Genomic DNA, 27,961 nt, shown 5'->3' with positions numbered 1-27,961 from the left:
GCTCTAAGTTTAATATTATGATCCCTTGTTCTTGATTCCCTCCACTAGAAGAAATAGTTTCTCCGTAACTTTTTTAAAATTCATTCATGGGATGTGGGCGTCGCTGGTGAGGCCAGCATTTATTGCCCATCCCTAATTGCCCTTGAGAAGGTGGTGGTGAGCCGTCTTCTTGAACCGCTGCAGTCCATGTGATGAAGGTTCTCCCATAGTGCTGTTAGGAAGGGAGTTCCAGGATTTTGACCCAGCGACAATGAAGGAACGGCGATATATTTCAAAGTCAGCATGGTGTGTGACTTGGAGGGGAACGTGCAGGTGGTGTTGTTCCCATGTGCCTGCTGCTCTTGGCCTTCTAGGTGGTAGAGGTCGCAAGTTTGGGAGGTGCTGTTGAAGAAGCCTTGGCGAGTTGCTGCAGTGCATCCTGTGGATGGTACACACTGCAGCCACAGTGCGCCGGTGGTGAAGGGAGTGAATGTTTAGGGTGCTGGATGGGGTGCCAATCAAGCGGGCTGCTTTGTCCTGGATGGTGTCGAGCTTCTTGAGTGTTGTTGGAGCTGCACTCATCCAGGCAAGTGGAGAGTATTCCATCACACTCCTGCCTTGTGCCTTGTAGATGGTGGAAAGGCTTTGGGGAGTCAGGAGGTGAGTCACTCGCCGCAGAATACCCAGCCTCTGACCTGCTCTTGTAGCCACAGTATTTATATGGCTGGTCCAGTTAAGTTTCTGGTCAATGGTGACCCCCAGGATATTGATGGTGGGGGATTCAGCGATGGTGATGCCGTTGAATGTCAAGGGGAGGTGGTTAGACACTCTCGTGTTGGAGATGGTCATTGCCTGGCACTTGTCTGGCACGAATGTTACTTGCCACTTATGAGCCCAAGCCTGGATGTTGTCCAGGTCATGCTGCATGCGGGCTCGGACTGCTTCATTATTTGAGGGGTTGCGAATGGAACTGAACACTGTGCAACCATCAGCGAACATCCCCATTTCTGACCTTATTATAGAGGGAAGGTCATTGATGAAGCAGCTGAAGATGGTTGGGCCTAGGACACTGCCCTGAGGAACTCCTGCAGCAATACCCTGGGGCTGAGATGATTGGCCTCCAACAACCACTACCATCTTCCTTTGTGCTCGGTATGACTCCAGCCACTGAACAGTTTTCCCCCTGATTCCCATTGACTTCAATTTTACTAGAGCTCCTTGGTGCCACACTCGGTCAAATGCTGCCTTGATGTCAAGGGCAGTCACTCTCACCTCACCTCTGGAATTCAGCTCTTTTGTCCATGTTTGGACCAAGGCTGTAATGAGGTCTGGAGCCGAGTGGTCCTGGCGGAACCCAAACTGAGCATCGGTGACCAGGTTATTGGTGAGTAAGTGCCTGTCGATGACACCTTCCATCACTTTGCTGATGATTGAGAGTAGACTGATGGGGAGGTAATTGGCCGGATTGGATTTGTCCTGCTTTTTGTGGACAGGACATACCTGGGCAATTTTCCACATTGTCGGGTAGATGCCAGTGTTGTAGCTGTAATGGAACAGCTTGGCTAGAGGCGCAGCTAGTTCTGGATCTCAATTCTTCAGCACTACAGCCGGGATGTTGTCGGGGCCCTTAGCCTTTGCTGTATCCAGTGCACTCAGCCGTTTCTTGATATCACATGGAGTGAATTGAATTGGCTGAAGACTGGCTTCTGTGATGGTGGGGATATCGGGAGGAGGCCGAGATGGATTGTCCGCTCAGCACTTCTGGCTGAAGATGGTTGCAAACGCTTCAGCCTTGTCTTTTGCACTTACGTGCTGGACTCTGCCATCATTGAGGATGGGAATGTTTGCAGAGCCTCCTCCTCCCGTTCGTTGTTTAATTGTCCACTACCATTCACGACTGGATGTGGCAGGACTGCAGAGCTTTGATCTGATCCGTTGGTTGTGGAATCACTTAGCTCTGTCCATAGCATGTTGCTTCCGCTGTTTAGCATGCACGTAGTCCTGAGTTGTAGCTTCACCAGGTTGGCACCTCATTTTTAGGTACGCCTGGTGCTGCTCCTGGCATGCTCTTCTACACTCTTCATTGAACCAGGGTTGATCCCCTGGCTTGTTGGTAATGGTAGAGTGAGGAATATGCCGGGCCATGACGTTACAGATTGTGCTGGAATACAATTTTGCTGCTGCTGATGGCCCACAGCGCCTCATGGATGCCCAGTTTTGAGCTGCCAGATCTGTTCTGAATCTATCCATTTAGCACAGTGCTAGTGCCACACAACACGTTGGATGGTGTCCTCAGTGCGAAGACGGGACTTGGTCTCCACAAGGGCTGTGCGGTGGTCACTCCTACCAATACTGTCATGGACAGATGCATTTGCGACAGGTGGACTGGTGAGGGCGAGGTCAGGTAAGTTTTTCCCTCGGTCAGTAGTGGTGCTACCAAGCCACTCTTGGTGATGGACATTGTGGTCCCCCACCCAGAGTACATTCTACCCTATCAAATCCTTTTAACATTTTAAGCATCAGATTAGATCACCCCTCAATTTCCATACTCAGTTATCCCATATTATATGCAAGAAAACAGACAACCATTTAAGTCAAACATCTAGGTTCACATCAAAAAACAACAGGGTTAAGATTTTTTTGTTTGCTATTTCTAGCAGAATTGTAAATACCTTCCAAACATGTTCATGATTTCACCAGAAATACTGAAGAGAGCATAGGGGCATTTTAATTCCCTCTGCCGGCAGAAACGTGGTGGGAATAGAATTAAATCGAGGTGGTCGACCCACAGCCTCATTCTCACTCCACTGCCATTTTAACTCAGGCCTTCCTCTCGGCGGCCCTGGCACCTGCCTGAATCAGGCGGGAGTCTCATTAATCGGGGTACAATGATGTACATAGGACCCTGATGCAGTTTTGAGCGCATACTGGGCAAACTCTGTGTCATGGATGCTCCCCTCAGAACAACCTGGCGGACAAGAGGCCAAGAGGAGCAGGAGAGCAGTTCTCCTCTGGGCTTCACAAGAATAATGTGGGCCACTCCCGTCCCAGGCTCTCCCCCCCCCCCCCACCCACAATGATTGCTCTCCACCTGGACCTACTATTCTGTGGCTGGGCACCCAATATTGCGCTAATCCGGAGGCGGTGAGCCGCAGCGGGATACCCGATCAGGGCATGCAGCTCACAAGCGGCCTATTAATGAGGTCCCCTCCTCAAATTGGAACGGGCCTCACGCCCATTAATTAAAATCCCCCCCCATATGTTCACAAAATGCCACTGCACATAGAGACTAGAGAAATACTTACCCCTACAGATCTCCATCTAACAGCTAAGAGATTTATATCCTGCTGATTTCCTTAAAAAAATGTACTATGCTTGCACCAATATGAGTCTTACCTTCGACGGAACATTTCTGCAAATATACAGCCAACACTCCATAGATCAACTGGTGTTGCATAACTAGACTGCAGCAGAACTTCTGGTGCCCGGTACCACAAAGTGACAACCTGCAAATTCAAGATATCTGCTTTAGTGCACATTAGAAGAGCTAAACATTTCAAACTGTATATATCAATCTCAAGTTTTTGTGACACCTCAGTACAGAATAGTTGCATGTGCAAGAGGCAATGCGACATGCCTTCTCTGGCTGTTTAAATGGCATATAAACATAACAAAATGCCAAATGTATTCCACAAACTCTAAAGGAAACTACCCTATCCCTCATAAATGTTTTTCAATTACCTAAAAAAAGCAGCATAGAAGCACATTCATTCTTTGCCGTACATTTGTCTCAACGAAAAATGTTGGAGGGCTATGACCTCAAGGTCACAGCATTACAAAGTTCTTGGCCCTGCTCAAGTAACCATCTCTTCTAGGCAGGGGTCCTTTATGCTACAAGGGCCACCATGGGCCTGACAGTTCCCCAGACCCACATTCATGCCTATATGGCTTCCTATCCAAGTATGCAAGGCCTCAAACTTCTTAACATCCCGGCATCCCTAACTTTAAGGACTTCTCCACCTCTCTCCCCAAGGCAGATGGGCCAACCTCCTTGTTGCTGTTAGGCCCTACACCATGCTAAGGTAGACGTGAGGTGAAAGCCACAAAATATTATGCAACTTTGTAACTACTGGATTTCAGCAATGCTATTTTTCACCCATTTGCAGACTTATATAAAATGTACTGATTTTCTTATCCAGAAGCCATCAGTAAGAAAACCTAAAAAAACTTTTTTCAGTTTTTGAAAGTTAAAGAAGCACTGTCTTTGTAGAAAATGTTTGGAACCTAGGAACAGGAGTTGGCCATTCAGCGCCTTGAGCCTGGTGGCAAACCTACTTTTATTTAGGGAGGAAAAAGAGCTATGCACTGACGTAACAAGCAAAGAAAAAAAGTTTGCCAAACATGAAGATGATGCCTCTTTAACAGTTACATTTTATACAGATTTTTTCTAAAATATATGTCACATTTCAACAAATCTTAGTACAAATGAGACGTACTCCCCAGGCTCATATAAATGGTAAATATGGCACTGCCCAACTTTGTACAGGATTACATTCATGTCAAGTTCTCATGCAAAAATATTAATTTTAGTCCTTGTGATAACATGTCTAATAGCTTAATCAGTGAAGTGAAATTGGAACTGGGCCCTACTCCAGGATTTGTCTGAAATATACGTCTCTTTACAATACCCTCCAGGGATCTCTGTTGAAAATCAAGGAAAAACTACTGATGCAAAATTTTGTTGTGCTAAAACCACTTCTTTCTAAGATTTTAATATATAGGCATAGTAGAGTTCCTAAACTTACACCATTCTATTCAGAAATAAATAACAGGGCAAAAAGAAGCTTAAAAAAAACCAAAACATTTAAACTTTTACCATCCTGGATAACTAGAAATGAAGAGGAAGCTCTCTTAAATGAGGAAACCAGGGTTATTTTGGTTTAGCAGCTCTTGTGGTTAATGCGCGAAAGTATTTCCATGAATTGAAAAAGTTGCCTACGTTTGGAACCTGTCCCCAGTCACACGCATATCGGTGGAAATCTAAACCCAGTTACATCACAACTGTTTTTATTCATTATATTTGCGCCTTTCAAGTTGCATGTGTGTTTTTAGCAGGACAAGAAATTAAGGGAGGGCTACCTGCTCTCAGCTGTAAATGCTAGCTCTCAAACGTTTGTTTTTGGAGCACTATGTTTGACCATCACTGAAAATTAGATTATAGAAATAATTGTGATATTTGTTTGTCAGCTACTAAAATGTACATGACCAAATCATCTTAGAAAGTATGCAGATAACTGTGGCAAACAGAACTCCTGAACTGTGATATATTAGTGTCAAAAACTCTTTACATTTAGCCCAGGGTTCCTATCATGTCACATCAGGAGAATTTTTTCTCACTAAACTTGCTGCTAATAAAACATGATGAGAACCATTAACAAAATTTCTGAAAATACAATTTTCAAAATTTTAGGTGATTTAGATGTAGAGATGCTGCAGAAGCACTCTCAGATTTCTGCTGCACAAAGCCTCTGCTCATCATGCTGCATCTGTCGAAGCCTATGCCAATTTTCCATGTTCTTTTCTTCTATACTGCAGAGGTTTTATTGATGTTCTTTATCTTGAGATTCATTAAAGAGGTATTGTCTTCACCACGAGAAAGAGAAATAAGCCACAACAGCAGTGCGTCAGGTTCTGCTCAAATACATGACATACGGGTGCCACAGTTATGTTTCTGTGAAGCAAAGATGTTTTTTGATGCAACTGTATTGATTATTTTTGAAGCAAATAAAAAAGGTCTGCCAAGCAGTTTTTGATGAAGAATGCAGCTCTTTAGTGCTTCTCTGGACACCAAAGTTTAACATCTCTGTTGAGTTCTCTTATGTGAATATGAAACTGATGCAATTTAATGCAAAATGGAAAACCAAACCATCAAAACAAGCTGGATTTTACGCTAACCATAGCTCTGTGCTTTTCAAATGGAGTGAAGGGAAAGTAGCAAACTGCTTCCATCTGGCTATGATATTCATTTTGAACCCTGGCTGTAGTATGTATATGATATAACATGCCTTTAGTGGTTTAATATTGACTGGTGAAGTAACCATAAACAAGGTTACCAAAAAAGGAAAAAGTTATCCTGAAGATTAACATATAAAATGAAATACGGTACTGTAAACTTCAGCTGTACCTTTACCATGAGCATGAAAAAAAGTCACGAACAAACTTGCACTAGCTTGTTAAAATTATGTAATTATTTATTAGCCAGCCAAGGCCCTTCACTGAAGCATTTACTGTCATCTTCATTTCTAGGTAGAATCACAGATTCTAAGTAAGCCGACTATGCTATGTTTCTAGGTACATCCGTTGCCTAGATATAAATACCACTGGGTGCACCACAGATACAGAGGCAGAGGTGTGTCTGCTTCATGCTACCTGTGATTCAAAGTTTCCTCATAAAATTGCATCACTTCACCACTTAAAAGGAAAGGAAGTGTCTGTTACTATCAAATATATTTGACGCTTCTCAATAAATTCTGCTTCCTTTCCTCCCCTCAATATCATGGCACTTCCACTGTGAGTTGAATGCACAGCAATAAAAACTTGTTTTTGTCATTAAGAAGTTTGGAGATGGAGCTTTCTGGAGAGGTACTATGGGTTGGAAGAATCACTGAGTAGAAGAGTTACTTTTAGAGTGATGGTAACTTTTTTTCCAAGTTTGCACTATTAGAAAAAAGTAGACCTGGTGTGAATATTCTGAGAGCTGATGTTAATGGCATGTTGCATTTTCTGCTTTGTAACAAAAGACCCCAAGACAGAGCATTAAATTATGTTAAATTACAAGTACATTAAATTATGAAACAACTGGAATGGTTAGGGCAGTGTTCTCCAACACATTAGCTACTAGCCACATGTGGCTAATTGGGAATCCAGATGCGGGTAATTTCTGATTAATAAGTAAAAAATGAGTAATCAACACCGTCCTTGGGCATGTGCTCGCAATACTCATATTCGCATGGCACATTCATGTGTACTTTAACCTTTTTGTGCATTTGTTGGTAAAATGATAAGACAAAAAGCAGAGTGTGCAAGTATTTACCTGTATTGTGTGAGTATATGTAAGGTGATTTCTACCAGTTAAAACATAGTTAAAACAGTGACGCCGTATTCACACATCTCTGGACAGTCAGCGATTTCCATTGAATAATGCTGGGTCAGGGCAGGGAAGATCCGTAAACATGTCATGACCTTCATAATCTGAGCCTGTATGAACACATCGCTGTGTCAAGGTCCTCCTCACTAACATCTGGGGACTTGTGCCAAAATTGGGAGAGTTGTCCCACAGACTAGTCAAGCAACAGCCTGACACAGCCATACTCACAGAATCATACCTTTCAGCCAATGTCCCAGACTCTTCCATCACCATCCCTGGGTTTGTCCTGTCCCACCGGCAGGACAGACCGACCAGAGGTGGTGGTACAGTGACATACAGTCAGGAGGGAGTGGCCCTGGGAGTCCTCAACATTGACTCTGGACCCCATGAAATCTCATGGCATCAGGTCAAACATGGGCAAGGAAACCTCCTGCTGATTACCACCGACCGCCGTCCCTCAGCTGATGAATCAGTCCTCCTCCATGTTGAACACCACTTGGAGGAAGTACTGAGGGCAGCAAGGGCACAGAATGTACTCTGGGTGGGGGACTTCAATGTCCACCACCAAGAGTGGCTCGGTAGCACCACTACTGACCAAGCTGGCCGAGTCCTGAAGGACATAGTTGCCAGACTGGGCCTGCGGCAGGTGGTGAACGAACCAACACGAGGGAAAAACTAATTTGACCTCGTCCTCACCAATCTACCTGTCGCAAATGCATCTGTCCATGACAGTATTGGTAGGAGTGACCACTGCACAGTCCTCGTGGAGATGAAGTCCCGTCTTCGCACTGAGGACACCATCCAACATGTTGTGTGGCACTACCACCGTGCTAAATGGGATAGATTCAGAACAAATCTAGCAGCTCAAAACTGGGCATCCATGAGGTGCTGTGGGCCATCAGCAGCAGCAGAATTGTATTCCAGCACAATCCGTAACCTCATGGCTCGGCATATTCCTCACTCGACCATTGCCAACAAGCCAGGGGATCTACCCTGGTTCAATGAAGAGTGTAGAAGAGCATGCCAGGAGCAGCACCAGGCGTACCTAAAAATGAGGTGCCAACCTGGTGAAGCTACAACTCAGGACTACATGCATGCTAAACAGCGGAAGCAACATGCTATAGACAGAGCTAAGTGATTCCACAACCAACGGATCAGATCAAAGCTCTGCAGTCCTGCCACATCCAGTCGTGAATGGTGGTGGACAATTAAACAACTAACGGGAGGAGGAGGCTCTGCAAACATCCCCATCCTCAATGATGGCAGAGTCCAGCACGTGACTGCAAAAGACAAGATTGAAGCGTTTGCAACCATCTTCAGCCAGAAGTGCCGAGTGGACGATCCATCTCGGCCTCCTCCCGATATCCCCACCATCACACAAGCCAGTCTTCAGCCAATTCGATTCACTCCACGCGATATCAAGAAAAGGCTGAGTGCACTGGATACAACAAAGGCTAAGGGCCCCGACAACATCCCGGCTGTAGTGCTGAAGAATTGAGATCCAGAACTAGCTGCGCCTCTAGCCAAGCTGTTCCAGTACAGTTACAACACTGGCATCTACCCGACAATGTGGAAAATTGCCCAGGTATGTCCTGTCCACAAAAAGGAGGACAAATCCAATCCGGCCAATTACCTCCCCATCAGTCTATTCTCAATCATCAGCAAAGTGATGGAAGGTGTCGTCGACAGTGCTATCAAGTGGCATTTACTCACCAGTAACCTGCTCACCGATGGTCAGTTTGGGTTCCGCCAGGACCACTCGGCTCCAGACCTCATTACAGCCTTGGTCCAAACATGGACAAAAGAGATGAATTCCAGAGGTGAGGTGAGAGTGACTGCCCTTGACATCAAGGCAGCATTTGACCAAGTGTGGCACCAAGGAGCCCTAGTAAAATTGAAGTCAATGGGAATCAGGGGGAAAACTCTCCAGTGGCTCGAGTCATACCTAGCACAAAGGAAGATGGTAGTGCTTGTTGGAGGTCAATCATCCCAGCCCTAGGGCATTGCTGCAGGTGTTCCTCAGGGCAGTGTCCTCGGCCCAACCATCTTCAGCTGCTTTATCAATGCCCTTCCCTCCATCATAAGGTCAGAAATGGGGATGTTCGCTGATGGTTGCACAGTGTTCAGTTCCATTCGCAACCCCTCAAATAATTAAGCAGTCAGAGCCCGCATGCAGCAAGACCTGGACAACATCCAGGCTTGGGCTCATAAGTGGCAAGTAATATTCGCTCCAGACAAGTGCCAGGCAATGACCATCTCCAACAAGAGAGAGGCTGACCACCTCCCCTTGACATTCAACGGCATTACCATCGCCGAATCCCCCACCATCAACATCCTGGGGGTCACCATTGACCAGAAACTTAACTGGACCAGCCATATAAATACTGTGGCTACAAGAGCAGGTCAGAGGCTGGGTATTCTGTGGCGAGTGACTCACTTCCTGACTCCCCAAAGCCTTTCCACCATCTACAAGGCACAAGACAGGAGTGTGATGGAATACTCTCCACTTGCCTGGATGAGTGCAGCTCCAACGACACTCAAGAAGCTCGACACCACCCAGGACAAAGCAGCCCGCTTGATTGTCACCCCATCCACCACCCTAAACATTCACTCCCTTCACCACCGGCGCACTGTGGCTGCAGTGCGTACCATCCACAGGATGCACTGCAGTAACTCGCCAAGGCTCCTTCAACAGCACCTCCCAAACCTGCGACCTCTACCACCTAGAAGGACAAGGGCAGCAGGTAAATGGGAACAACACCACCTGCACGTTCCCCTCCAAGACACACACCATCCCGACTTGGAAATATATCGCCGTTCCTTCATTGTCGCTGGGTCAAAATCCTGGAACTCCCTACCTAACAGCACTGTGGGAGAACCTTCACCACACGGACTGCAGCGGTTCAAGAAGGCAGCTCACCACCACCTTCTCAAGGGCAATTAGGGATGGGCAATAAATGCTGGCCTCGCCAGCGATGCCCACATCCCATGAACGAATTAAAAAAAAATTCAAAGTGGCACCATGCCACTCCAACAGAGTCAGACAGAGGCCATTGAAGGGCAGAAGAAAAAGTCTGTTAATTTTTTTCACTGTTTCTAAGGGAGCAAATGTGCATTTTTAAGTCGGGTATTCGATCTCGCAGAGTTCAATCTTGCGCTAGGAAATTAGAATTATTCCCCAAATATTTTTCTGAATTATCGAGGACTTCAAATTAAACAACATAAATAACATTGGAAAGTAGATATTTAGTGCTAAATTATTGGACGATTCAAAATAAATTGCTTTTAATATCCTTATTCTTATTGAGCTGTCAATGCCCTTTTCACATATAGGTTAAATTTTATGATTTAGCACTCTTAGTGCAGGACTTTGCATGACGGGAGCACACATTGGGAGTTTGGGCATGGAGATCAGGGCACCCGATTCATGGCCTGCATGATCTCCTGTCCCTTAATCTCGATGGATGCAAAATCACGTGGGCTGTAAATTGGATCCCAAACTCCAAATCAGGAGCAATAAATTGTAAAATGTACTCCACAGTAGCATGGCCTATGCAAAACTGAATACCACAGTAAATTCCCAGGATTATAAAGATGTTGTTTCCTTTGAAGTTACAGACAATTTCTTTGCAGCAGTTAGGCAATTAAAATGTTAAATGTTTTAACACCTCAGCCGATAATAGGAGAGTGGCACAGGCAACATCTGCAGGAATTTCTGTATGGGTATTTCCTATCGCCTGCCATTATTTCATTGGAAAGCCCGGAGAAATGGCATAAAACGGCCATTTACACGTTTCTATGGGGTTTCCGCCGATCTTCTGTCGAAGTTATGGTGGGAGATTGGGGAACCCTCACGGAAATTTCACCTCCGTGTCTCCTCACTGAGATAGACCACAGAGGAAATTACAGCCGTGAAATTCTAACGATGCCACTGAGCTGCCATGAATGTGGTGGTGTGCTACAGAGGCATCCACCCAGTGGAGATGCTTGAATCCCAGAGCAACACCAAGGGGGTGGGGGTAGAGGGGACAAGGGTTGTTCTGGCTGAGGATTGACAGCTTTGCTACAGACTTTGTAAGTGCTCCCTTGTTGGTGGACCCAGAATCAAATAGCAATCAATCGCTTTGGGATTGACTGATATTTGATTTCTTCTTGGCCCGGAATGGCCCCATGCCTGTTTACTTCAGGCGTAGGTACTGCTGTGCCTTATCATGCTGTATCCGATGGAATTTCCAGGGAAGCCTAGGAAATTGGGACCGGGGAGGAACGCGGGTAGAGAAGCACTCGCCTCCCACTTCAGAATTTTTCGTGGCTGCTTCCATGGGCAGAAATCCGGTGCAGATGAATTCTCCCCAATTTCCGGGCTCTCTGCTGCCACAATGTCTGACTTCTGCCCCAAGAAGGAGCAGAAGTTCTAGGCTCACATTTGTAGGCTGCTATAAGCAAGATGAATTCCTATAAACTAGCCCTGTGGAGGGCACCATGGAAACAAACAGTGGGCCTTGCCTTGGGTAGGCCAACAGGGTGACAAAACCACCACCAAAAATACATTTAGGATAGACTTTCATTTTGAATATGTTTACGAGGGCTAGTTGCATGCACGTACTGGCCATCCACAGACTAACTATGACACAGAACAATGAACAATTCATATAGATATCCAGGTACATTTGCATTCTCAGTACATTTACATAGGAACATAGACCGTTCCACCATTCAATTAGATCATGGCTGATCTGTACCTTAACTCCATTTGCCCACCTTTGCTCCACATCTCTTGCTACCCTTGCCTAACAAGAATCTATCGATATCAGTCTTGAAAACTTTTGGAGGAGTGAGTTCCCGATTTTCACTGCCCTTTGGGTGAAAAAGTGCTTCCTGATTTCACTCCTAAATGGCCTAGCTCTAATTTTAAGATTATGCCCTCTTGTTCTGGATTCCTCACCAGAGGAAATAGTTTCTCTGTATCTACCCTATGGAATCCCTTTATAAACACCTCAATCAGATCACCCCTCAACATTCTAAACTTAAGGGAATGTTTAAATAAGTTCTGAATTCTTCAACTCCTTGCTATCTGGCATCCCCGCATCATGCATCCACCAGCTTCAAATCATCCAGAATGCTGAAGCCTGTGTTCCAGCTCAAATTATCCCACACTCCTATCACTTCCATCCTCTCCAAGTTCCACTAGCTCCCTATACCCCAGTTTGTTGAGTTCAAAATGCTCGTTTTTTTTTCCAAATTAATCTATGGCCTCATCCCACCCTGCCTTTTGCCACTCTACTCATCTAACACTGGATTTTTCATCAACTTTCGCTCCCTCCACTCCAAATCTGATCTGACCACTTTGCTCCTGCCCTTTGGAATTCACTACCAAGTCACCTCCACCTCGCCACCTCCCTCATTGTTTTCAAAACCCTCTCTTTGACCATGCCTTTGGCTACCCATCATAGCCTCTCCATTCCCTTCCCCGTACTTGGTGTCCTTTTCTCCTTTGTTGTGAAGTACTCTGAGATATCTTCCTGTGGGTGAGAAGTTACATATATCTGTAAGTTGTTTTAGTTACCTTTCCTCTACCTCCCTGTGGAGAAGTGCCTCATTTCCACTCCGCACATCCCATCCTTTCCCATCCGATAGTCCAATCAAGATCGGTAACTCAAAATTCTGTACCAAAAATTAGTCTTGTAGCCTCATTAGGAATCTTTAATTGTTATTTTATAACAAAAAGTTTGAATTGCAGGAATCTGATATCATCGCCATTCAAACTATTCACAATGGCAATAAAAAATTCACTGAAGACTTGTTCCGTCTGCTACAATTATTGCTATCATTCAATTCTTCATGTAAAAGGACCTTCTGTTTATTTTATTTTTTCTCAAAAGAAATTCCTTGTTTGCTAGTAAATAAACCTGAAGAAACTGGGTCTTTAGCAGGTGTATGTATGTGAGAAAGAGGGAGTCTCACATTCTACCTACTATACTGGTTTCAAATCCATGTAGCAGAAAGAACAGCATTGTACTACCAAGACCGTACAAATGACTCATATGCCTTATGGTATATTACTACTATAATTTAATTTATCAGCTTATTCAATATGTATTTATAATTTACAAGCTGCATCTTTTGTTAATTTTAAGCAAAGATGTAATCTGCTCCAACAAGGTGGGCTGATAGCATTTCAGGAAATCCAGGGTGACAAAGCATAAAACACACTAATTTTTACAGCCAAAATTAGTACCTTTGTGCATTACTTTGCCTAAAGGTCTTAAACATTGACATTTGAAACCCTGAGAAAATGCTTCCTGTACCAAGATTGTTGTGTAACTATTGAAAGTAATTGATTCCGTAAGAACATGTGATCTTCTAGCTGCCAGAGCTTATAGAGTAGCCTGGGAAAATCCTAGAGGGGATGGAAAGCTGCAAATTTAATAAGAATGATATTTATATCCCGTAACAACATGTCCTAAAAGTAGTCCTTTCTTATGTGACCTCTTTTATGCAAGCTTTATTTGCTCGATCCATTCATCACCTTGGAGTGATTTTTTTGCCTACCCAGCATTAAGGGTCATTATGCAGTTACCTGTTGGTAAGTTTTTTAAAAATTATTTCTCAGGATGTGGGCGTCGCTGGCAAGGCCAGCATTTATTGCCCATCCATAGCTGCCGTTGAGAAAGTGCTGGTGATCCTTCTTGGCACAGATTGGGCGCAAGCCGTCTCACTGTTAAATTGGCATGCTTTGCGCCCGTTTTACACCCGAAAAATGGGCGCAATGCAAATAAATTTCTATCCCCATGTTTCTTCAGTTCAGAACAGGAGCTGGTGCAGGCTAAATTTTCCACCTGAGCTTGTTGAGGAGAAATTCTGTGCCGGTATGTCTTCAATTCTTCCTCAGTTCCATCACTTGCTCTCAGTCAATTGTGCTGTCCAGACGAGGTTGGTTTTTATTCATTCATGGCATGTGGGCATTGTTGGCAAGGCCAGCATTTATTGCCCATCCCTAACTGCCCTTGAAAAAGTGGTGGTGAGCCGCCTTCTTGAACTGCTGCAATCCGTGTGGTGAAGGTTCTCCCAGAGTGCTGTTAGGTAGGGAGTTCCAGGATTTTGACCCAGCGCCGATGAAGGAACGGCGATATATTTCTAAGTCGGGATGGTGGGTGACTTGGAGGGGAATGTGCAGGTGGTGTTGTTCCCATGTGCCTGCTGCCCTTGTCCTTCTAGGTGGTAGAGGTCGCAGGTTTGGGAGGTGCTATCGAAGAAGCCTTGGTGAGCTGCTGCAGTGCATCCTGTGGATGGTACACACTGAGCCACTGTGCGTTGGTGGTGAAGGGAGTGAATGTTTAGGGTGGTGGATGGGGTGACAATCAAGCGGGCTGCTTTGTCCTGGATGGTGTCGAGCTTCTTGAGTGTTGTTGGAGCTGCACTCATCCAGGCAAGTGGAGAGTATTCCATCACACTCCTGACTTGTGCCTTGTAGATGGTGGAAAGGCTTTGGGGAGTCAGGAGGTGAGTCACTTGCCGCAGAATACCCAGCCTCTGACCTGCTCTTGTAGCCACAGTATTTATTACAGTTACATGTGATCCTTAGGATATGCTGGGGCTGTGACACTCTTTCATTTCAATGAAAAAATTTAGGACACAAATTATCTTACAGTAACCAGCAGCAGCTGTTCCATTCCACCTGATTTGGTGGGCAGAACTTTCTACGGCTCCATGCCACTGGCAGGTCCTGGTATACAGTGGATGACTTACTGGTAAAATCATGGGTGCATTGCCCATGCTTTTTCTCCCATTAATATCAATGGATGGAAAATTGCTGGGAAAACTGCCTGTGATTTTCCGATAAGTTTTCCACAGTGCGTGACATTCTGCTGGTGGCATGGGGCCTCGGATGGTTCCGCCTATTTTCTGCTGTACAGACCAATGACGTGCTGAAAGGCTGTGCTTGTGCTGCCAGCAGCGGTGTTGCTTCCTAATTGTTCCTCTGTTGGGTTCAAGGCAGGATTACGAGTATGGGCCGTCACAAATAAATAAAGAGCCACACTTCTTCCACAGAAGAGCTGCGTGCAGCTCTCGAGACATGGGTCGGCCACTCCTGATCTAAAGGATGGAGTATTCAGCGATAAGTACCTGCACCTCAGAGATACATTGTTTACTGGGCCAATGAATAGCTGTACTTCAGTCCATCAAGCAGAGAACGGCAATGAACAATCTTCTGTGATCTAAGGACTAAACAATATAAACTTGGAAGTCACTGTTGGTGATGTTACTGTACAAATGCTTAATGTGCTCATATCAAATTCTGGTTTCGATTAGTATGTGATGCCCTGCTGGTCTGTGCTGTGCACAAACAGAACACAGTATAACGCACGGACACAATCTGCCGCAATATTGGCATGCCTGCTGTGAAATGGGAAAAAGAGTCCAGTGTTTTAGTTAAAATTTTAAACTACTGGATAAATACAGATATACTACTGCAGGAGGGTAAGTTGAAAGACAAAGATAAGTAACTTGGCACAACTTGCAATAATTTAAATGTTTTAATAAAGGGCATTCTAGTGACTTAATCAAAATGGCTTGTGATGACGCACTGAACACCAGTTTAGTCCAACAGTAAGAAAAAAATTCTACAGGGATCCCTCTTTCGGGTTTCTCTCCTCTGGCTAATTGTTCATGAGACCAGGTTAAATAACACAACGCCAATATGCAAATGTTGCTTAGTAATAACAGGGTTCTTTCATGTTATAAGTTCCCATGTCTGAGGGCAATGAAGCAGGCTGAAGGACGGACAGATAAGAACAATAATACTGGCTAGTAATAAATGCCAGATAAAAGAGCTCGAGTCAGTTATGATTAAATGACAACATTCTACACATTCTTTTCTGCTGAGAAAGTTGTCCCACTTAGCTAGAGACAGGCAGCCACATTATAGCAGACATTCAGCACCACAGAGGAAGCATACCCTTCCATGTTAAACTACTGACAGGAGACCCCGAATACACTTTTAGAAATATGAGGTGCCCCCCACCTCCCCCACCAAACACTATATAAAAAAATATATGTTTTATACTCTTCAGTTTTTCTTAATTAAAAGCAGGAAAGTGGTGCTCAATGCACATAAAGCTTCTCCAGGACTGTTGGCAATATGCCCATGTTTACATTCCCCCTGGGTGGGAAATACAGGGTGAAAGGCCTTTGATGGCAGGCCTTTGAATTCTCAACTGTAGCCGCCTGTGACCCCTCTGCTCTCATACTTTCAGAGGAATTCTCCATTTAACCGTTCAAATACTGCTGCTGTAAAAAGACAAAAAACAAATGAGAATCCTGTTGAAGTGCTTGTTCCAGTTACTGAAACATTTTCTTTCCCCATAAGAGTAAATCCTAAATCCAATTATATTAATGAAAAGATCAGTTCATGCTGCAAACCAAAGTTTAAAGAAAACTGGAAAATAAAAGGTAAGTACTAGCTAAAAATATTTAATATTGCTCGTGCTGCATGGCGAAAGAAGCACCAATAAGAAAAAACACCGTAGAAAATATGCTCTGTTCAAAAATCTGCAAAATTTCTGCAGAATACAGTAAGCACAGCTCAAAAGGAATGTTATTGGGGGGCCCAGTTTGTGAACAAAGAGAGCTCAGTTTGGCTCTTCCCACCGCCCCCCCCCCAGCGCTACCACATCCGCACATCGTTAGTGGAAAATTCCTGAGATATGCTGTAACTTTTGCTTTTTTTTCCAGTACAGTCAAAGCTTTAATGTCCAGATGACATTTTCCCAATTTATCCCTATTGAATTGGCTTGTTGCCCACCTTGGTGAATAATTAATGCACCAGGAAAAAAAACAGTACACTCCCTGGCAACTGGCACAGTCCGGCAGGAAATACCAAATAAAAACTTTATTATGCATTGTTTAACCATTTTGTTTGCCTGTAGGCCACCCTGTTGTAAGTGTAATTTATATATTGGCATGCTCCATTTGTGTGACACCAAGCATAGATTTGTCATTCCCAGAATATGTCACGCAAAGGCACTTGTCTGAGTTTCTGCCTGTGAAAGTGGTAGTGGCAAATCTCCAAATGCTTGGTACATTATACAGTAGATCAGTGATGACAAGTACTGTATGTTATTTTAGATAAAGCCATTCAAAGATTTAAAGAGGGGAAATTTACAGAGCAACCAATATAATTAGCTCCAAAAGCACTTTCATTTTATATCATGCATAGCTGTTCCCTTTGCAGCAGACCAGCACAGCAGCTTAATTCAGGATCACTATTCTTCAAAACAGTCATGCCATTAAATGTATGTGATGAGTTGCATTGCTACATATGAGATCATGTCAACCTAGTGTTGATACAGATCAAGACCACTCCGAAAAGGGAAACTAAACTTGGCTTATTGCTGTGTGCGTGTGGGCTGAAAAGTCACTTACTATTAGCTTCATATTTTTCGACAGATCTATGGTGGCCAGGGGCAGAAAGTTACTCAGAGACGTTCTCTGTCAGGTCCCCTCCATTTTCCAGGAAAGAGTCCTATCCACCAGAATGTGCCTGCTCACGTACGGGCGAGGGAAACATGATCTCTGCCATGTTTTCCGCATTTGCCCAGTTAGAATGCTGGATGTATAGGTCACCTGTTAAACCACAACATGCGGTGTTCAAAGATGGGTGGAGAGGGCCTTGAGGCATTGTGGAAAGAGTGGCCGGTTCAAACGCTTTCATAACGCAACTGTGCAAGTGCTTTTGTAGTGCCACTATGCACAGGTCCCATTACCAAATTTAATTTTTTTTAAAGAGAGTACGGTAGTGTACTGGGTGTGTTACCGGACTAATAATCCAGAGAACATGAGTTCAAATCCCACCATAGCAGTTTGAGTATTTGAATTTAGTTTAAAAAAAATTGGAAATAAAAAGCTGGTATCAGTAAAAGTGACCACGAAGCTGTCGGATTGTCATAAAAACCCAACTGGTTCACGAATGTCCTTTAGGGAAGGAAACCTGCCGTCCATTCCCAGTCCAACGTAGTTGACTCTTAACTATCCTCGATCTAGTTCCATCAAACCTCTACAATGCAGTGGTTCAAGAAGAAGGCCGCCCACAACCTTCTTCAGGGCAATTGGGGATAGGCAATAAATGCTAGCCTTGCCCCATGACACCCAAATCCCAAGAATAAGATTTTTTTTAGAGATGTAAATAATTAGGCAAATGTGGTTAGACCCAAAATTCAGTGCTATTAGCACTTGAGCTTCGGGCAGGCCTTTAAGTAGTGCAAATCAAATCAGAACTGGTTTACACCACAATATGAAAATCACCTCGAGTCTTTTGACTTCTGAGATTTATCCAAGAATTTGATGGGTCTTGTTGATAGCAGCTTTACAATTTCTGGAAATCCTCAGTAAATGGTCAATGATCATGTCCAAATCCATTTCCTGTTTTGCTAACTGACACCCTTTCATCATGTAAACATCTTGTGCTTCCAGCTCCAATGTGCATAACATTACATTTACCCTTATCAGAATCCATTTCTCACTTCTTTACCCGTATGTTTGATTGGTTCTGATCCCCTTGAATGCTATCAATCCCCCTAGCAAGATAGTTTGGTGTTATCAGCAAAGTTTATACTGTCCTCCAAAAAATACTGTCCTTCATATTGTTTACAGATGGGGGAACCCAGAACAGATCCCTGGAAACTCTCTTTGTCACTGTACAACAGTCATGAACACCTGACAGAACTCTGTATAAGACACACCCTCTCCACCAAATCTTAGGCTAATTTGATCTACAATTTCCAGGTTCATGTCTCATTCCTTTTTTGATTACTGAGATACCATTTGCTACCTTTGAGTACTCAAATACAACTCTGAAAAATATCAGATAAGGATTGTATAGTGCAATTGGTTAACCACAGCCTTTTCACGTCTGAGACTTGGATTTGTATCTAGCCCAGACTAATGGGATGAAAGTTTCCTCTCTCTGCTCGGTGTAAGGATCCTCTGTGAAATGAATTTGAGCAGTTTTAATGGGTGTTGGCCTACATTACAAAGTTACCCGTATTGGCAATCTCACTCAGAGAGGCCTCAGGGATGGCTAATGTGGGAAGTGGAAAAATTCATACTGATGTAGTAGGAGGCACTTTTCTCAGGCTAGGGGTCGGATCCATATAACCACTAATGTACTCTGTATAATCAGGACATAAAACGATGGTGATCCACACACCGTCAGTGAAAGCCATTTGCGGTTGGACCCATTGCAAATGACAGTGGACTACTCTCCTGGCCGAGAGCACTGACAGAACAGGTGTTCAACAAACTGCCAGTGACTCAGAAAAGTTTTGTTCCTCATAATTTTTGAAGAGTAGTATGGCGGAAGTGTTTTACATTCAAAATTTCTCCCTCCACAGTACTGCTCCCCTCAAGCTTCATTTGCTGCATTAGAATTTTTTTTGAAACAGGTAATTTCAAATAATATCTGAAAATATGAATACTGTTTCACTGTTAATATGCTTTCAGTAATTAAATCATTAGTGTTCTTGTATTGCATATAAATTCTAAAGAAATTAATGGATCTCTATGGAATTTCACTGAACTGTGTCAAGGGCACAATTGTTCCAACAATCTGTAATATATTTAAAGTTTTGAGACTTCCTGTTTGTGTCATGCTTACTTCCTGTGTTACCATTTGTTGGTCATGTTATTCCATAAAGCTTGGATGCCATGCCTGGATGCTAGTTTTGTAAGGGTACTTACCATTATACATAGCTTTCACACCTCTCAAAACTAGGTTGCGACACAAAAGCAAGCAAGCAGCCCTGGTTAGATCCATCCTTCCCATCAACAACCCACCATGTCCCAGTTGCCTGGGCCCTGGCCAGATCTCCCCCTCTACTGATGACCCACCACTTAAGATGTACCAGCTGAAACGAAAGAAGAAAAAAAGGACAGATAGAAGTAGAGGAACATGGAGAAAGAGAGAGAGATAGAAACAGAAGATTGGAGAGAGACCAGCAGAAGAGAAGAGAAATAGAGAGAGAGCAGAACAGGAGACCAGAGGAGTACAAGAATAGAAAAGAGTTAGAGAGAGAACCAGAAGATGAGACCAAGAAAAGCAAAAAAGGCGATAAAAAGAGAAGCAGCATTGTGAAGATGACAGAAAGACTCTGTGGACTCATCGTGTGTAGTGCCATGAGAGATTTACTAGTATTTAAATAAACTCTAAATATGGAATATTTAACAATGACTAAAAACCACATATTGGTGGAAGAGAACATTTCCCTACATGAATATGTTAATCAAGGTTACATTATTAAAACATAACTCAAGGCACATGAATAAAACTTAGCTAAAATTATATCTGTCTGATTTAAAGTCACATACCTTAAATTCCATTGATTGTGTGAGTAATTCAGTGATATTCTGGTGATGACTCCTACAATTAAGTTTTCAGGTTCTGCCAAACACTAAAAAGCAGCGGGACTGATTTTAACTTGTCCTAATTGGTGCAAATGGGACAGCTGCCGCCATTTTGAAAGGTGCCGACCGCTAGGCGGCTGAAGCACCTGCTTGCTTCAGGCGATAAGCCCCTTTTAATATGCAAATTGGGGACTATGATGTTCGTAGCAGGAATGCTCCTTTGGGCCCCACAGAAATAATCTGGGGGCAGCTTACCCCCAGCATCCCCCTCCCCACGATCTCAACCCTTCCCCCCTCCCCCAGCACTTATCTTGCTACTGCTGGGGCAGCCTGATATTGGCCAGCCTTAATCCAGCGAGTTGCATTGGGACGTTCGTTTGGTGCCATGCAACTCGCTGGGGCCTCGAAATCGTGGTCACCTCTTTGTCGCCGAGATGGGTGGCCAAAGGTCAAACTCAATCCCAGCAAGTCATCATTTTCAAGCAAAGATAGTAAGAAAGTTTTAAAAAAATCATAAATACTAGTTCATCTCCCGTGGCCTGCACACGTGGGGGATCATTGTGACTTTGAGTGACAGTGTAAAATGGGAGATTTCGGATCAGCCGCCCAGTGTACACCCTTGTTGAATTTCATTCCCACAATGGCAATGAAAATCGGGAGAGATGTATAACAGGCAGTTGATCCAATATCTCCCATGTTACACTATTGTCTAAAGTCAAAAATTACTCCCGAGGAGTCCACACCAAGTGTAGTCTTCAGGTGGAGGCAGGTTAGAGGACGGGGATCATTTGACCAGGGCAAGCAGACATAATTCAGTCCCCATATTTAAGTCATGCATTCTATAATGCTTTGACTTAATATTATTGTTTATAATTAAATAACAAAACTTATGGAAATTTGTGAAGCAGAGAAGAAGAGTTGGTTGGAACACAGCAGCTTTATCGTAATATAGGATGAGGAACTGGGAAACACAAAACTGAGGTGCCACCACTAGCAGGAGGGCATAATTATAGTATGACAAGTTTACATAGGGAGAGTCCATTATAAATGTGGACATTGAAATTTATCATGGGAAAAGTTGACACAAAGGTGTGATAAAAATATGACAACAGGAAGTAAGGTTTTGTAGACAGGCAGTGCATGCAGATGCAAGTTTTTTAATACACTGATATACCTATGTTCCAGTTTTACTGTAGTGGTAAATGGGTATGTTACTAGGTGTACTCTGTGAATCTAACTCATTAGGTATATCTGCTAGACAAAAAATAGAAAAGAGTGATCTTTCTTAGTGGCCCACTGTTCTTCAGATGAGATAGTAAACCAAGGTCCCATTTGCCTGTAGTTCAGGTGGACATTAAAGATCTCATGACAATATTCAAAGAAGAGTATGAAGTTCTCCATGTGTCCTGGTCAACTTTGCTCCCTTTGATCAACACCATCAAAAACAGGTTAACTGCCAATTTATCTCATTGTGGTTTGTGAGATCTTGCAGTGTGCAAAATGGCTGCCACAGTCACCTAAATAACAGAAGTCACTATATGACAATCAAAACTTTGCATTTGAAATTTTGTAGTGCTAGTTTATTTTGGTAACGTATTCTGAATTGTTGGGGTGGTTGATCCCTTTCAACATGAAAACAAGAACAGCAGAGAAAGGGTAATTTAAAGGAGGGAATTTATTGAAGAACTGTACCATCATTCAGGTATAAAAGGTCCTGCACTTAGATATGGTACATAAAGTTGAACTCTCTAGTACCAGTAAGAAAAGTTACAGAAATATTGATGAAGAAGGAAAGCTGCATGTTAGTTCAATATTTTCTTAAGCTCTGAGTTATTGATTTTTAGTGTAAAAACCCACCATTTAACCCAATCGTTCAGTCTATTTGTTCAATATTTATAGTGTGGTCAACTTGATGAAATGATTTCAATGAAAAAATGGGCTACTGCTTTTCACCCACAACTCGTTGGGACCGTGCTAATGAGGCGGGTCCCAAAATGGCTTGGGCCTCATGCCGGCACGAACGGGAGGACGGAGCGGCCACTCTGCCGACTTCACACCCGTGTTGGGCACTACTTTAAAACTGTCCCGAGGGAGAGGCAGAGATCATTAAAGGAAGGAAGGTAATGAATGCTCAAACACAAAGCAGAATATCTATTAGAACTGGCCAGATTTGTCATGGAAAATCAAAGTGTCTAATCCCTCCTGTGACAACTGCACTTCAAAGTAATTAATTGCGCGTGAAGTGCCTTGAGACATTTGTGAGAGATATGATTAGGAGCTGTATAAATGTACGTTTTTCTTTCTTTTCATTGCCTTCAGTAGTCAAACAGTGGGGTCCTGTTCAAAAGACCTGAGTGAATATCAACTTTGACTGTTTGAATTTGGTTAGTTGCTATGGGTTCTTGCCTCACAGTAATACAACACACTACTGTTGGAAGGGGGAAGGATGGGAACTAGGCAGAGAGGAGGGAAAACAAAAAAAACTCACCTTCTGCTGATTGATGTTGTTTATTCTGCTATCCTGATGCTGGTTGAAGGAGATAGCAAGGAGATGGAAAGGCAGACTAGAAAAAGGCCTGCATTTAGATTGCACCGTACCCTATCTTCTAGAAAAGTTTCAAAGCACTTACATACAATGACTTATGATATATAGAAGAATGCAGCTGCCATTTTGCGCACAGCATGATCCTACAAACAGAAACAAGATAAATGGTTAACTACTCTGTTTTTAGTGGCAGTGGTTGAGGGAGAAATGTTGGCCATGACAACTCTCTGTACCTCTACAATTAATGCCATGAGATTCTTAAGAGAGAAAAATAAAATAAAAAGTTAAGAATTGCTGTGTATGATAAAACAACAGTAAAGTGCCAACACTGGCTCAGTGGAGAAGTGCCTCCCACTTAATAACATTTAACTAAATGAATATGCCATTTTTACAGGTACTTTTCATCCAGATATGCCAAACATATAGACATAACTGTAATGTCTAAAAACTTTCTGGAGCAACATTTATACCTATTTATATTTTAGCCACTGTTCTATGTAATCTCTGTTTATCTGCATTTTATAATAAACATTAAAGTTCCCATGAAACTTTCTGGCAAAAACTGGTTTGTCAGAAGTCGAATTCATAATGCTAAGTGCAGACTTTGCACTGTTTACCAGGATTAGATTGTTTATCCTTGCCCAGATTCTTTCTCACTGTACAAAGGTGGTATCAAATGGCACATTCCAACACTGCTTGAAAGCAGTGAGCCAATAAGGCACAATTTCTCACTAGAATCCACAGACTGCTTGTTACCACACCCTGTTACTGTACTTTTTTTACTGGTGACAAATTAACCTTTTTGAGATAATCTTTTAAAGTTCCAAGTGGTAAAATAGTAGCATTTTGGTAAAATTATAGGATTACTTAATGAAATCATGTATGTGTGAGAGCATACTTGACCCTACACATAATTACTTTTATATACAAATTTCAGCCCTGATTTTAACTCGGGGTGAGAATCAGGTGGGCGTAGGCTGAGGCGGGTGGCAAACCGTCCTGACCTTGGTAGCGTGAGGCCTGTGCGATTTCAACTCCTGGGCCTCATCTGCATGTCCCTGGGCAGTTTCCTATCCAAAACTGGTGGAAAGTGGCAGCTGGCCGACGGGCAGGTACACAATGTCAGGCAGCAAGAGGCCACTGCAGGGGAGCAAAGGAACGGCCCCCACCACTCCTGCTCCTCCTGGCTCCACAAGGAAAGTAAAACAAAGTTAAAAAGACTTACCTCTTTGGACCCCTTCTGATTCAGGATCCTCCTACCGCTAGGTTGACTTGGCAGGAAAGCCACAATGGCTTCCCCGCTCAGGCCACTGGTTAAAATAGCAGTTGGGCCTCGATGATGTTATTGGTGATGCTGATGATGCTGAACCCGAGAAAATATCTAGCATTAAAACCCAAAAACCTAACAGAAAGTTTTGCTAGAGATGCACTGGCGCCATTCAGTTAGGTAGGAATGGAACCATGGAAGGGTAGTCCCAGAAACCTGATCAGGGAGAAGAAGTGTTGGGGGTGGGTGGAATGACCAACTATATTGATTACTGCAGAAAGGTTGAGGAAGACGAGAAGAGATAAAGGACCACAGTCACAATCATAGAGAATGTTGTTTGTGACTTTGGTTAGAGCCATTTCTATACTGTGAGAAGGGCAGAAGCTGGACTGCAGAGATTCAAACAAGGTATTGTAAATACAATTGCTGAGTTAGAGACACAAATTGCTAGTTGGAGTTTAATGATATAATAGCATTAGCAGAGACACAGGCCTAGAATTTCCTCGGAGCCGCTCCCACTCTGCTGCCATAACTTTGCCGGAAGTGCAACGGAAACCTCGTAAACGAGGTTTCCGTTGCACGAGGTTTCCAGCAAAGTAACAGCATCAGAGCAAGAGCAGCTTCAAAGAAATTTTGGGCCGCAGCTTAAGCTGGGGCGGGACTGGGACTGAACATTCCTGATTACAAAGTAATCAGAAGAGATAGAGCAAGGGAAAGGTGAGGAGGGGCATTAATCAAAGATTCCCTTACAAGACTAGAACATAGGGATGATGTGGGGATGGTGCAAAAGCCAAATCTATTTGTTAGAGTTAAGGAATAAAGAGGGAACTGTTACTCTTTTTGGAGTAAGACCACTGACAGTGGAAAAGAGATAGAGGAAGAGATAGAGAGACAAATTAGATAAAAAATGTAAGGAAACAGCACTATAATAATGGGTGACATTAATTACCCTAAGATAGACTGGGGGTAAGAGTAATGCAAATGGCATAGAAGGGGATGAGTTTCTACAATGTGTCCGGGACTGCTTTCTAGATGAGTACGTTTATAGTCCAACAAGGAAAGGGGCTGTGCTGGATCTAATTCTAGGAAATGAAATGGGGCAAGTAGGTAAAATAGGGGTAGGGGAACAAATAGGAAATAATGACTATAACATAATTAAGTTCGATATAAAATTTGAAAAGAAGAGAAATGTTAAAGATAAAGTACTTGACTGATGAAAAGCCAATTTCAGTAAGATAAAAAGCTCAGATAAGCTGGAAGGAAAAACTGGCAAATAAGATGGTGGGCAAACAATGGGAAATGTTCAAACAAGAGATGACTAGGGTGCAGACCGGATATATTCCCACAAGAAGTAACGGTGGTGCAGCAAAAGCTGGATTTCCGCCCCTGCCTCGGCTCATCTGCTGCTGAAACCCACATCCATACCTTTGTTACCTCTAGACTTGACTATTCCAATGCTCTCCTAGCCAACCTCCCATTTTCCACCCTCCATAAACTTGAGCTCATCCAAAACTCTGCTGTCCGTATCCTAACTCGCACCAAGTTCCGTTCACCCATCACCCTTGTGCTTGCTGACCTACAGTGGCTCCCGGTCTGGCAATGCCTCGATTTTAAAATTCTCATTCCTGTTTTCAAATCCCTCTATGGCCTCGCCCCTCCCTATCTCTCTGACCTCCTCCAGCCCTACAACCCTCCCAGATCTCTGCGCTCCTCCAATTCTTGCCTCTTACGCATCCCCAATTTTAATCGCTACACCATTGGGCGGCATGCCTTCAGCTGCCTAGGTCTTAAGCTCTGGAATACCCTCCCTAAACCTCTCCGCCTCTCTACCTCTCCCTCCTCCTTTAAGACGCTCCTTACCTATCTCTTCAGCCAAGCTTTTGGTCACCTGTCCTAATATCTCCTTATGTGGCTTGGTGTCAAATTTTGTTTGCTAACACTCCTGTGAAGTGACTTGGGACATTTTACTATGTTAAAGGCGCTATATAAATGGAAGTTGTTGTTGTTGAGTTCCTTGGATGAATAGATAAATTATTAAAATTAGGCTTATGACAAATCCAGGATTAATAATACAAAAAAGGCAAATATATAAAATATAGAACAGAAGCAAAAAAGATTAGAAAGGCTAAGAGGTGCTCTCAAGAATGACTGGAAGGTAATATAAAGGCAAATAGTAAAGCATTTTCTAAACACAGAGAAAGTAAAATAATAATTAAAGGTAGGGCTTTTTGTACTTTATATTCTATTTATAAAACCCCGGATGGATCCCATGTGCTTTTTTTTTTACAGCTTTCTCAACTTGTCCAACCTTCTAATAAAGGATAGCTGATGTATTAAATGAGTCCTTTGCCTCAGTTTCACACAAAAGTGAGAAGGTAGGAATGAAAGGGTCGAAGAGGAGAAGGTGCAGAAATTAGATAGGATAACTATAGATAAGGAAGTGGTACTGAAAAAATTGGTGGGACTTGAAGTGGAAAATGCAGTGGGCTCTGATGGCAGACAGCCTAGAAAGCTAAGGGGGGTCAGGAGTCAGAATCTTTCAAACATCCTCTGATATGGAATTTGTGCCAGAGGACCAGATTGTTGCCAGTATAGCATCCTCTTCCAAAAGAGAGAAATGGTTAAATCAGGTAACTTGAGCCCAGTAATCCAAACATTGGTGGTGGGTAGACTTCTAGAGGACATAATGCAGGATACAATTAATACTCACCTGGAATGACATGTGTTAGTTAAGGACAACCAACAAGAATTTTAAAAGGCAAGTCACGTGTGAAAAATTAAGAGATATTTGAGGAAATAACATATATTGATAAAGGAAATGCACTAAATGTTGTGTATAGGGATTTTCAAAAGGTGTTTGATAAGGAGGCTTGTTGATTAAATGAAGATACATGGTATGAAAGCGAGTCCGGCAGCATGGACAGGAAGTTGGTTTAAGAACAGAAAACAGAGAGGACTGGTTAATGGATGTTTTTCAGACTGGAGTGATGTAAACAGCTGTGAACTCAGGAGGCCATTACCCTTCTTGTAATTTACAGAAATGATCTGGACTTGGGTATAAGAGGCACAATATCAAAATCTGCATACATAGCAAAAATAGGAGCATGAACGATGAAGAGATCAGCGCATGACTTCAGAAGGATGTAAACAGTTAGTAGATTGGGCAGAGAGATGTAAGATGTAATATAATGTGGAAATATGTGAGGTGATACATTTTGAGAGAAAGATTAAGGTAAATGGTAAAACTTTAAAAGGAGTAGAGCAGCAGAAAGACTTAGGGATTCAGGTTTTCAAATCGTTCTAAGTGGTTGGACAAGTTGATAAAGCTGTAAAATGCATATGGATTCCGGAGATTTATAAAAAGGGTATAAAGTACAAAAAGCAAACAAAGTTATGCTGAACCTATACAAATCTTTGGTGGAGTCAGGGGACAAGTAACAGGATGGATAGCAAGCTGGTTTCAGAACAGAAAACAGAATAGGAGTTATGGATAGCTACTCAGACTGGCAAAAATTGGAATGTGGTGGTTGGGATCACTGTTACAATTTACATAAACGATTTGGACTCGGAAGTACAATTTCAAAACTTGCAGATGACACCAAATTGGGGGTATAGTTAATAC

The 27,961-nt window shown here is 43.1% G+C and overlaps 1 protein-coding gene across 4 annotated transcripts in view; it reads right to left on the bottom strand.

The window, feature by feature from the left end:
- Positions 1–27,961, bottom strand: part of cdk6 (cyclin dependent kinase 6) — a 213,743-nt gene that overhangs the window by 46,258 nt on the left and 139,524 nt on the right. For all 4 annotated transcript variants that reach the window (XM_068003147.1, XM_068003138.1, XM_068003155.1 and 1 more), the window contains exon 5: positions 3,376–3,485. In XM_068003147.1, the coding sequence (XP_067859248.1) occupies positions 3,376–3,485 (110 nt within the window). The remainder of the gene's footprint in view (positions 1–3,375; positions 3,486–27,961) is intronic.

The sequence above is a fragment of the Heptranchias perlo genome, chromosome 2 (genome assembly GCF_035084215.1).
Source record: "Heptranchias perlo isolate sHepPer1 chromosome 2, sHepPer1.hap1, whole genome shotgun sequence".
NCBI lineage: Eukaryota > Metazoa > Chordata > Chondrichthyes > Hexanchiformes > Hexanchidae > Heptranchias > Heptranchias perlo.
The sequence above is the reverse complement of the archived record's forward strand: the minus strand, read 5'-3'. Positions and strand labels throughout refer to the sequence as shown.